The sequence below is a fragment of the Parambassis ranga genome, chromosome 1 (assembly GCF_900634625.1).
Source record: "Parambassis ranga chromosome 1, fParRan2.1, whole genome shotgun sequence".
Taxonomy (NCBI): domain Eukaryota; kingdom Metazoa; phylum Chordata; class Actinopteri; family Ambassidae; genus Parambassis; species Parambassis ranga.
Genome location: NC_041022.1, coordinates 15,810,842 through 15,823,180, shown reverse-complemented (window position 1 = coordinate 15,823,180; position 12,339 = coordinate 15,810,842). Strand labels below are relative to the sequence as shown.

Here is a 12,339-nt window from a genome sequence, read left to right as displayed (position 1 = left end):
TTCAATCAATAGCTATCCCCTGCAGTGCCTCCATGTCTCTTTACTTCCTAATCAACACTTCCACTCATAGGGAGGTCAGCCGAGCAGGCGCACAGTGCCCCGAGCGCTGCTTTGAACTTAATTAAGCAGCTTTAAACACAGCCGCAAAGATTCATTAATACACAGGCAAGATGAGTAGCTAGATGAGAACATGGCCCCTCCACAGAAGAGATTGGGCTTCGGATGGCTGTTGAACCCACACGGGTCAACATGGAGGGCGCGGTGATGGAGGTCCCGCAAGGACTGCCAAATCGTACTGATTTGATAAAGGTTCCACTAAAACTAATTTCTTTTCCTGCTGTTAAATCCGATTTTAACATCTATAAAGGCTGTGAGTGAGATACAGATGTAAACAGTAAAATTATCTGTGAGCACAACGCCAAACATGCAGCAAATGAGAGAGAAAGAACGGTAAAGATGGAGGTGTGCATGTGCCTGGAAGGCTGCAGTGTGCCACCGGGGTGCTGTGAGGCCGGGCCTGTTAAAGGAGAGCTCCAGACCAAGGTGTTCTGTAGCTCGGGGGCTAACGGTGATAAATGAGTCCCTTAATGTCGGCAAACACTTTATCTCTGCTTCATCTGTTTTCATTAGGCAGGGCCAACCTTTGGCTGGGCGAGAACGTGCTGTAACTTTCATTACTACAACACAGAGAGGAGAGGCAGAGAGACCTCCCATCGCTCTAATAAAAACACCAGCTAGACGCCATGACAGATCCTATTCCTTATTATTATGATGGCATGCCACCATTTCAAATTAAAGAATGCCAAGTCCCTCACAGATGATCAGTGCTTCCCTTTAACTGTCTGAATGATATCTGTTCTTGCCGCTGCTCTTATTGGTCTTAAAAAAGAGAATCAGTTCTTTCCTTTCTTATTACTGCCTTCTGGCAGAATTATTGAAGAGACTCCAATGCCTGATGCATTCCTTATTAAGGCTGATTAATGGCTGTGTGTTGGCTTCCCTTTGCATAACTCTGTGTCTATGTAGAGTGAAGGATTATGGGATATGTTTGCATGCATTACTCCAACACTGCACTACCTCCTGCATAATGTAAATATGTCTAAAATGGTGTGGTGTGAGTGAAGCTGAGGTTGGTGGAGGCTACACAGCTCGTAGTCTGAGACAACACTCAGCTATCCCTTAAAGTGCAAGTCCCCTTAATTACACATAAGTTTGACCATGAATTTGATTGGGATTGACAAACTATTGGAGACAGCATCAAGTGGTCACTTGAGGAACTGCAGGGTTTCAATTTTCCAAAACTTGTTTTCTGACATTGACGCCATAAATTGTTACTACAAAATAATAAATCTGATCTTATTGTAGCAAATACAAACTGCTTTAATCATTTTCAAAATCATCTTCTCAAAAGGTCAAGAATGAAATTAATTTAAGACTTTTATTATTAGTTCTTGTGTAAAAACATTTTTGCAGACATAATGATGGCACTGTGAAAATGACCTTTTTGTATATAAACCTTTTAATTCTGTTTGGCGTTAGTGTGAAATTTTGTTGTAATCAGTATACGAGTACTATGGTCAAAACAGATTTCAAGAGTCCAGTGACCACAAAATAGCAGTCCATTTTTTTAAAGGATGTTTTTGCAAATCTGAATAAATGAGTGAGACAGATGGTCAACCAGAGACCATAATCCCAAAACATACCCTTTGTTTTTTCAGATAACCCACAGTGACAAAAAACTTTTACAATAACGCCCCTTTTTTTAGATTCTCTTTATGTATGACCTATTCTGTTTTTTATGCTGATTTGTAAATGCAGTATTGTTTATGATGCTCATTAACTTCCCAATCAAATATAAAGATATTTCTTAATACTTAAGACAAAGCTGTGCTAATATTCTTCAAACTGAACATCTGTAATTGATTTCTGGATTTGAATGTCTTTCTACGTGCCGTCTTGACACAAACCAGAAATGATTGATGCTTGAGCAGAAAGTGCAGAATTACACGATCACCTATATGTCAGCCTTACATGATGCAACTATAAGAAATATTACCAAACACAGTCCTACTTACCTGCACTTTTTTTGAGGAAAGAACTCCTCTGTGTATGATTAACTGAGATCATTAAGATGATATTAAAAACCCCATAAAACCAACAATGAGAGACAACTGATGTAATATCTGATGTAAGCTTTACTTTCAAATCCTGTTACATTTAGATCTGGCAAGTCGAACATAAAATAATGCCAAACAAAGAAAACAAATACAAAACCAAAAAAGTACAAATGATCTATTTACCAGTTATGGTCACAACCCTGTACAGCCTTAACAATGGAGTAATAAAAAAAAGCTTTGTACAGCACATACCAATCTTTACTGAGTGCCAAAAGTTAAGATAATTGAGCCTTTTCTAATCATAAAATACAGCCGAACTTAAAGCAAACTGATTGTAGACAGTGCAGTGTGATGCTAACTAAACGCAACAAAGGGAGTTAGTTTTGAACACAATTAAGTGCTAAAGAAGAAGAGGGGGGGGGCAATGTCATGCATACACTGAAGTGCTGAAAAGGTAGTCAAGCTTAAAAAAACAAAGAGGTCGCTGTGCTGCCTACAACTGGGCAAAATAAACGGAATAAGTGCTTAAAATACTGGTAAGAGGACAGCCTCTTTAAACATTACACTTTAACTAAGGGGGACGTAAAGAAGTGCAGCTATTCATGATTACGCTGTATTAAAAGGCAGACATTTGCAAAAGGTGTCAAAAGTAGACACATTCTTTTATCTCCTAATCTTTTCTTTTTTTAATCTATTGGACCCTGACAATTAGTTTGACTCATTCTCAGAAGTCTCAGGTGGTTTCCTTCCACCAAGTGGCACTAGAGTATAAAAGATAACACAGATAGTACAGGGAGAGTGTGTGTCTGTGTGTTGCGAGGGATGCTCCTTACACTCCAGAGAGAGCATGCCAGATGTTGACAGAGCAAAAAGGAACAAACAAACAGCAGTGTAAAGGAGGTGGGGGGGGGGGGGGGCAATCGAGGCATCGCTGCTGAGCAGGACGAGACGGATTCAATCCTAACATCACATCCTGAGGCGACTTACAGTTTGGTCTTGACCATTCATGTTCTCTGTCCAATCAACATTTTTTTTCCTGACATGTTTAAAGTAGAAAAAAAAAAAAAAAATAACTCATTTTAAGAAAATGCATGAATAAAATAAAACAAATGGAAACAATAAAGAACATAAAAAAACAATCCCTTTACAAATAAGGGATTTTGGCTTGAAGACCACTTAGGAAACACAAGCGCAATCAATAATGGGTAAAGCTTTTCCAAAATAAAATGCTTTTACTACAGTATGCTGCCCTATTTTGCAAAAAACAGACTTTTTGAGCATTTTATGGATAAATACGTATTCTCATAATCAAAAAGTGCAGCACTGTGCAAAATTGGCGATCACAATTTAGCCTGGGACCTTTAGTTCCCAGGGGGAGCTTGACCTCTACTGTGTAATTCATGCAATTTGTATTCATTTACTTTCTCCGGTTTCACAGAGGCGGACCCTTTTGCATCACCAGAAACATCTAAATGTGAAACTAAAGGGGTGTTGATTGAGCCATTTGCAGCAACTAGTGCTACTTCTTCACATATCGGTGCATCTAAGTTTGCACTTTAAAAACAAATGAAAATAAAAGGTTTAAGTGCTTTTGGCTTGAAGTGTAACTACAGTAAGTGCAATTAAAACTTAAAAGGTTGACAGGAGGGATGAAGGTGTGTGCGTGTGTGGGGGGTGGGGGCAAAAAGCAGTACCATGTCTGCCGGCCTAACAGAAGCCAGTGCCATTGAACATATCGCTGTACAAATAAATGGCTTTGCTTCATCATTGCACCTACAGGAGCTTTTTTTTTTTTTTTCCTCACAACGGGTTCTCTGAATGTTAGTAGAAAATGTTTATCATGATGTAAAAGGCTCAGTAAAAAAAAAGTACAAAAAAAAAATAAAACAAAAGAAAAAAGACACATAAAGGCCACCAAACACACTAACGTTCTCGTCTTTACCAGCACTGAAGACGTCCCTGTTCACACTTCTGTATCGCTTCTTTTTCATGTACATAAACAAAAATACATTCATTCAAGTCATTTTGGAACATTTTTTTTTCTTTTTTTTGTACACAAAAATTACAAAAAGCTCCAAAAAGCACCATTGAATCGGCCTGTGGTGACCCTGGCTGCGGGTAGCTCGCTAACCCAGAGCAGGTCACCTCCACAAAACAGTTATCTCATATATCTCTTCTAAGTATAGGTGCGTGATACATAGTTGTGCATTTGAAGCCGTGCTGATATGCGCCTGGTCTCAGAAACAATGCTTTCCCTCTAGTCAGACGTTTATTAAATTTTTCTTTTTAACCTGTAAGTGCAAATGCATTGGCAACATTTTCTGAGTGTTAATGATGGATCAGATTGAATATTTTCCATATTTACAATATCACAATTTATTGTATCTTGTGAGCTTATAACAAATGAGCTAATTACATTAATTCTGAGACCAACGTGATAACAGTAGGCATCAATGCATAACACGGTTTCACCATTATACAAAAAAAACAAAACTAACAGAAATCAAAAACCAAAAAAAAAATGAAGATGGGAAAGGGAAGGACTACAAAACTATGTACAAGATTGATAAATAAGTAAGTGCGTGGTTTGAGGCGTTGCTTTGGAAACGTGTCTTTTTCAATGAAAAGCATTCCGTTTCGTTGGTTCTGTCCACATTACACAGCTAACACTTCAGGATATCTCAAATTTAGCTTCCTAATGACGTCAAAGCTAGTTGAAACACAGAAACAGGCATGCTATTTTGATGCATAATAGCAATAGACAAAAATGCACTAAAATGTAGCACTTGCAAGTTTTGTTTCGTCTTTTTCAAATCTTTTCTCTTGTCAAACGACTAAAGAAAAATAACTATAAAAACTGAGATACGAGATAGATTATGCAACTGGGTCCAGGTCATTCAGATGTTTAAAAACAGAAAAAGGTAATAGCGAGTAGTACTTGAAGTAGTAATAATTCAATTGATTGAACTGATAAGAAAAGCAGCTTTTTGATATAAATGCATTTTAGCATGTACAGCCTCTTTCTCTTATAAATGTGTTTTTTTTTCCTTTTTCTTCAATATGTTTGTCTGGTCCAGCTTATTCTGCTGGTCTGATTGGAAAAGATGTTGCTCCCACTGCAGTGGTCAAGTGTCATTCACACCACTGTCCGAGGAGTGAGGGAAAGAGCTTGAAGAGGAGGAGGAGGAGGAGGAGAGGAGAGGAGGTTGGGTGAGGTCAGACAGTCTTGGCCCTCTCCATCAGTCCCAGGTAGGCCAGGAAGGAGTGTTTCTGGAAGGAGGGTGAGGGGGAAGAGCAGGAGTGGGAGGCTGAGTTGGAGGCAGAGAAAAGAGGAGATGTGGCCGGCCGCCATCTGGAGTGGAGGTGCGAGTGGAATGTGAAGCGGCTGTTGTGGGTGAACAGGGTGGTGAGGGGGATCAGGGGGGCCTTGTCGCAGTTCCTGTACTGCTCCAACATGTGGTGGGAGGAAGGAAGGAAGAGGGAGGGGCTGCCGCTTCTCCTGCCACAAGGGTTTCTGATGGTGTCATTGCCGTTCGTGCTAACCAAGCAGTGCAGAGGGCCGCTGGGGTCTCGCTGGTGGGACTTGCCCAGTGTGACTGACAGCGCGACGGACTGGAGCGCCTGAGATGCTGTTAGACTCATGAGGGGGCTGTTACTCCCACTTCCGCCACTGCTACCTCCTCTGCTGTACAGGAAGTTGTCTTGGCACTTCTGCAGTGACGAGCACCCCGGTGATGTTCCCTCAAGTGGCAACTCCTCCCCTACTGCCTCCTCATCGTCCTCCTCTTCTTCTCCTACTCCTCCTCCTAGGCCTTCGTCCAGCCCCCCCACATCTCCACTCTGGTGTTTCTTGAGGTGGCGGCTGAAGACAAAGGGGTGTGTGGTGGTGAAAGGGCACTCTTGGCAGCCGAAAGTCTGGCGCGGTGCGTGCTTCAGCTTCTTGTGCAGGTTGAGGTTGTCCTTGCGCTTGCAGCTATAAGAGCAGCGGTCGCAGTGGAAGGGCCGCTCGCCTGTGTGCACACGCACATGCTCGATCAGCTTGTTGGCCGTCTTGGACAAGTAGCCACACTGCTCACACTTGTAGTGGTTGCCCAGGCGGTGCCCGCGCATGTGGGCCTCCAGTGAGGCCTGGTCGGGCCACAGTCCCTGGCAGATGCGGCAGCGGTACTCCATCTTACAGTGCGTCTTAAGGTGGCACTCCATGGCCGCTGGTCGATTGGTGGAGTAGATGCAAAAAGGGCACCTGGTTAATGTAACAGGAGGGAGGGAAGGAGGGAGGACACAACACACAAAGGCAAAAGACAGTTGAAAGGAAAGTGTACACTCACAACTATGTAACACACCTTGAAATTCAATAACACAAATGATGAAGAAGAGAAGGACAGATAAAGGAAAAAGATATGTAATGTACAGTACTGTGTGTTCATGGTGGTATGTGTGACCGTTTAATGGTAGAAGAATTGAGATGATCAGGTGTGTGTGTGTGCTGGGGGGGGGGCAGGGGAGGGGGTGAGACAGGAAGGGGGGTGACAGGCTGGAGAAAAGATTGGAGCAGTAGGACATGAAGGGAAATGAAGGAATGGAGTGGCACTTACATTTAAATAGCACCTTTCATCTGCTCTGGGCCCCAAAGCGCTTCACAAACCCTGCAGAACAGAATCACCTCAGAAAAACCTCGAAATGGTCAAGGCCCTCTCTCCCTTTCTACACACAACTACATATACAGAAACACTTTACATTGCTCAAGTGCATACACACGTACACACTAGTTGGGGAATAAACGATTTGGATTTTGGAGTCTGTGAATGCAGGCAATCTAAGCCGATGGCTCTTTAACATCTGCACTTAATTCAGCCTGCTTCTGATGATAAATTTGTAAAGGTGGTTTACAGAAATTAAGACACTGTAAACCTGAAAGAATGTAAAGTATACCCCAATTGTGCAGATATTCACAGTAGATATGTTGAGATGAAGCAGATAAATATAATTACAAAAACAATTCTCTCTCTTTTTTTTTACTTTTACTTTCTGCTTCCCTCTAGTCTGGATGTGAGCTCAATATGGCTTCAAAAACATTTACACCAGACAGAAACATTTAAAACCTTCACATTTAATACACTCACACTACTGCTAGCAGCAAGTCTTTACATTTCTGTGTGATGATCTATGGAGGGGCTTCTTGTGTATTTGTGTTTGGTTTTCTAAAAGAAATTAGTGTAGCTTTGTAGGCAGCTTTCTATTTTAACTCAGTGAGATGCTACCATTTCTAGACATTTAGCACTGATGGCTGCACAGTAAAAATATGTAGAACACAGATCTTGTGTTTATGACAAGATGAGGCGGTAATCATAATGATATTAAATGGTTCTGCACATGCACAGACTGGAGTCATGTAAACAAAGTGAAAACAAAAATATGGCTCATGTTACTTGAAATGAATCACCACAACAACTCTGCAGTTAGTTTACTGTAGTTTGTTTTCTAACGTTTTAGACAAAAGATGTGTGCCTTGATTTTGAATCCTGTGAGCTGTTAACTGGCACACTAACTCTAAGGTGTGTTCCACCACATTGTCACGATTAAGCTTAAGAAAATTTAAACATCAGTGTGTGGTGTGTTGAGATCAGCAAATGGGCTTTATGTTAGCTTGACAGGCCTGAAATGGCACAACAAAAAAAACATGTCACAGTACAACAAAGGCTCCTGTGGGACTGGAGAATGGAGATGGAGAGGGAAGCATGTGAGGAGGCTGGAGCTTCATAAACAGTCAATATTAGGAAAACAATGCTGCCTTATTACAATATATGAAAAAAAGGATACAAAGTAACAGTATCCAATATGCATGTAAGTGTATATGTAGAGGTCAGGACATCCTTTCACTGAATCAGTTGTGAAAGTCTAATCTACATATGCATTCGTTTTAGCAAACATGATTGACTGTAAATCTTCTGTTGTGTTTCATGTTGTGAGCATGTACCGGCACTCCTTTGATTATCTTGCAGGGGTGTGCCAACACATTTTATATAATCAACAGCAGTGTCTGTATATTTAGGAGAGAAGAGACTAGCTTTTCTGGAATGCAGGTTTCATCAGATATTTTTCTTTGGCATGGCTGTTAGCTGTGGGCAGTGGAACAACAGACCCTGAGGGGAAGCCCATTTCCACTCTCCCTTCTGTTCAGAACAGCCACTGCCGACCCGCAGACCACTGTCTAATAACTTCAACTTGCCAAGAGAGGCTGTTGAGCAGCAAAACTACAGCTTGTATCATTTCATTTGCTGGCTGCAGATAATGAACATTAAAGTGAGGTTAAGGGATTAAAGACGCACAGCTAAAATAATCTTCAAATAGACCATGTATCTGTGCTTCTGTCTAATAATTCTAATCAGTTTACAGCTGGCATCACTGTCACTGCAATCAGTTCTTATTAAAAATAATGTCAGCTAGTTAAAGTATAAAACCATCTTTAAATAGATGGAGTTAACTGGTGCATGTAAAATGATAATTGAATAAGTTTCCAGCAGCAAGCGTCTGAAATAAAATTAAATTTAAATATTCTCTTAACTAGCACAGCCCTGGTATTTGTGAGTGTGTCTATACTGTGTTTCTGTGTGTGTGGTGAATTGAGAGGGTGAGGAAGGGGGGAAGGACAGGCGGACTTAGGAACCTCTGTCTATACTTGCTTTCCTTACTTGAGCCCTCCGGAGGGGACAGTGTGGCACTTCTTGTGCTCCAGCAGCTGCTCGTGCGTCTTGAGGAACTTGTGGCAGACGTCACACTCGAACATTCGCGTGATGAGGTGGATCTGCAGGTGCCGCTCGTACATGCCGCGCGTCTTGCACACAAAATTGCAGAAGACGCACTCAAAACCTGGAGACAACAAAAAGAAAAGGGTGAGGATAGAATATGTTTTTAAGGAATATGATGATGTTATTGATCTACACCTGCCTCCAGTCTGAAGCAGAAATCTCAGTTAGTCCCCTCACTAACAGTTCAAATATAAGTTATGTTATAAATATAACATTTGTTTCTAGTGTCTAAGCCTAAACCAGGACAATTTAAAATGCTATCATCACAGTTTGTATTCTCAGACATTAGAAAGCACTTTCAGAACCACTTGCCTCTGTCACCCAATACTTAATGTATTTAGTAATAAATAAATCAGTATGTGATTTTTTTTACATCATGTACTGATGCAGTCTTTCTGTGTTCTCTTCAGTTTCATGTAATGTAACAGGATTCAGCAACAATTTTCACTAGAAGTTGGAGGTGGGTTGGTATAAATCATTTTTTGGCCACTCTCATTCCAATCTGACTGTGACATCCACAGTCTTATTGGACCAGATTTTAGGGGTTAACTATTAATAAATAGTACAGAAATGTTTTTATGATGATGAATCTGTACTGTGAGACAAAAAGACAAATATGTAAAAAGATTTGAAGCCAAGTTCTGGTTGCAACAGCTCCTTTGGTCCCTTGCCTTTGTCAGACTTGTCCTCAGTCCCTGATCCCGAGTGGCTTCCAGAGCTGGACTGGCTGCCTGCGGAGGAGGGTGGGGCCAGCAGGCTCTTGAGTTCTTCGTTACCGTGAGTGAGGTCTCCACCCTCGGAGCTGTTGAGTGAGTCGCTGAGGGCTGAGAGGGACGACGACGTGCTCTTGGTCTCACTGAGGGGGCTTCTTGAGTTCAGACCTGGACACAGTAAGACATTTATATAATATATCAAACAGAAGTAATAAGGAAAGGAGTTTGATCCTAAATTCTAAATAAAACATGAAAGATATCTAAAGTCTGCACAAATTATGCTTGTGTAGAAAATCATTTTCTGGATCCCCCCTCTTATGTACATTCATACACACACAGACAGAATAAAAGCAGGCAGCCTTGATAGTCCTGCACTCTAGCTGAGGCCCTGCTGCCAGTCCAATCAAGATGCAGTGTGCTTTTATTGATCCCTTTCTCTAAGTCCGCAATTCACCGGGAAGAGAGAGGGAATTAGAAGGGGAGGAGGCAGGAGGGAGGGGTGAGGAGCGTGGGTCATGGCCGAAGGAGCTAAGATGGCGGGAGCATCTCAGGGCACAGCTAAACAAAGGGCATTCACTCTGAAGGGAATGAAAGGAGGGGGAAAATGTTCCACCTATTCTATTATTACAGGCACACACACATATCGAAAACATACAGGAATGTACATATGCAGGGCATTTTTCATGTGAAGAATTATTCAGTATGGGGGGATGATTAATCAGTTTCAATCAAATCTAAAAATAAAAGTCTTAGCAGCTTTTTAAATTACTGATCAAACCGTTTACGGAAGCTCCTTGTTGCAAAAGCTAATGCCAAAAGAGATCATATAAATGTCAGTCTTTTACCAATTGGCTTTGTTTGTAACTGCCAGGCAAAATCATCATATAAGAGCAGATATACAGAAGTACACTCTCACCCCTCCCTACTGAGAAGGGCATGCAACCAACCTTCCCCCCCTGCAGAATCCAGGCGTTAGCCCTGAACTATGACACCTGCTGAGCTCTGCCATCTCTGAATATGTCCACATGAATGACCAGATAACCAGCCTTTTAGAACCTGTCAGGCTAGTCTACTCTCGAACCATCTGAAGATTTGACACTTTAACAAACAGGTTGAATCATGACAAATGATTAAAAATATTGACACAAAGATGGAAGGGTGTGTGTTTAAAGTGATTTTAAGCCACACTACTCATCACTGTGTGTTTGGTGGTAGTGTCCATCTTGTGTGAGACTGAGATAAATTCCAAGCCAGGCTGAGAGACTTAAAAGATGGCCACAGTGGCATCGTAAACCCAGCTCGTCTCCAAAGGACCTGAGGCCTATTGATTTTTTCCCCTCAGGCACGATAAGGGCCAACCTTCTCAGATAAACAAGGCCACTGTGGCCTGTGAAAGACCCCATAGCTGTCTGGACCGGACAATCCCACCCACCCACACATACATACACACAAGTGAGGAACAGTGGAAGAGAAAACGTCAGCAATAAACTGGACAAAGCTGTTTTAGACAAAAACACTCATATCGACCACCAGGGGTTCAGATGAGCAGCGTTAAAAGTCCAAAGAAGGTCGATAGGAAGGAGGCTTGTTTGCAAAAGCCAGTTCTGCTGCTCATCTATCCCAGTGTCCTCTGAACTGTGTGTTTTTACTTCTACTAGTCCATGCTGATAGAAATTATTAATTGGTTTATCTGGCTAGTAAGCTATTTGATTATAGATGATGAAATAATTATTATTTTCCATCCTAAATTAGAAGAGAAGAGCAGCAGCAGGAAGATGATCACATACACATCAAGTGAGCAGTGTGAGAACAGCGGGTCTATAATTTATACCTGTATAAAAACAGCTATGATTCCAAAAACCCTTTAACACAAAAGTCAGCTTTTTACCTTCACTCATTGTTTAAACTTAAACCCCATGTGTTGGAGTGCAGAGCCAAAACAATAGAATATGTGTCACTGTCCAAATACTGCACTGTTATTTCTATTCTGAGCTGTGAACAAGAGCCACAATGTGTAAGCTACCGCCCACTCTTACATATGAGAGTAATTTTCAAAATAACTTCATAAATCATTTTTTCCAGGGATTGAATCATGTACTTCGCTGCTATTCATAAGCAAAAAAATGCTATATCAGAGTTGAAGTGAGTGGACAAGTAGTAACATGTTGATTGAAGTAAAAAAATTAATTCCAGGCAAGAATTTTTATGTATTAATTATTTATTTTTTATCTCAGCTTCTCAGTTGTGTTTTGTTACTTGCCTTTTTTGTTATGTAACAATAAACTGTATGTTTTTGGACTGTAATATAAATATTTTGGTGATTTTATTTTTATTTTAGGGACAAAACAACAAATAGTTTGACTAAAACAATAACACATATTAGAAAGATATGTCCTACCATCGCTCCACTATCCAAAGCAGTTTTGGGGCATTTTTCATTCCTGGCACATTTGACTGTAGATAAGCCAAACATTTGTTGGATTTATGTAACGTGCCGCTGGTTAAGCGTTACAGATTTTTTTTGTTTTTAATAGTTTATTTTTGTCAGAGCATCGCAATTTTAAGCTTAGATTTGTTTACATATATTTTTTTAAAGGGAACTTTCAGGCTGTGATGAATGGTATAATTTTCACAGGGCATGAAATGTGAATGCACCGGTGGGTTTTGTGGATCAAAATGGTTAATGTGGTCACTCACAAC

The 12,339-nt window shown here is 41.0% G+C and overlaps 1 protein-coding gene across 1 annotated transcript in view; it reads right to left on the bottom strand.

Annotated features, from left to right (window-relative positions):
- Positions 1-3,834: 3,834 nt before the first annotated feature.
- The window catches only part of znf827 (zinc finger protein 827), a 59,852-nt gene continuing 51,347 nt past the window's right edge, over positions 3,835-12,339 (bottom strand). The window contains exons 12-14 of the mRNA XM_028402672.1: positions 9,598-9,807; positions 8,810-8,987; positions 3,835-6,360 (exon numbers count right to left, since the gene is read on the bottom strand). Of these exons, the coding sequence (XP_028258473.1) occupies positions 5,334-6,360; positions 8,810-8,987; positions 9,598-9,807 (1,415 nt within the window). The 3' untranslated portion in view covers positions 3,835-5,333. The remainder of the gene's footprint in view (positions 6,361-8,809; positions 8,988-9,597; positions 9,808-12,339) is intronic.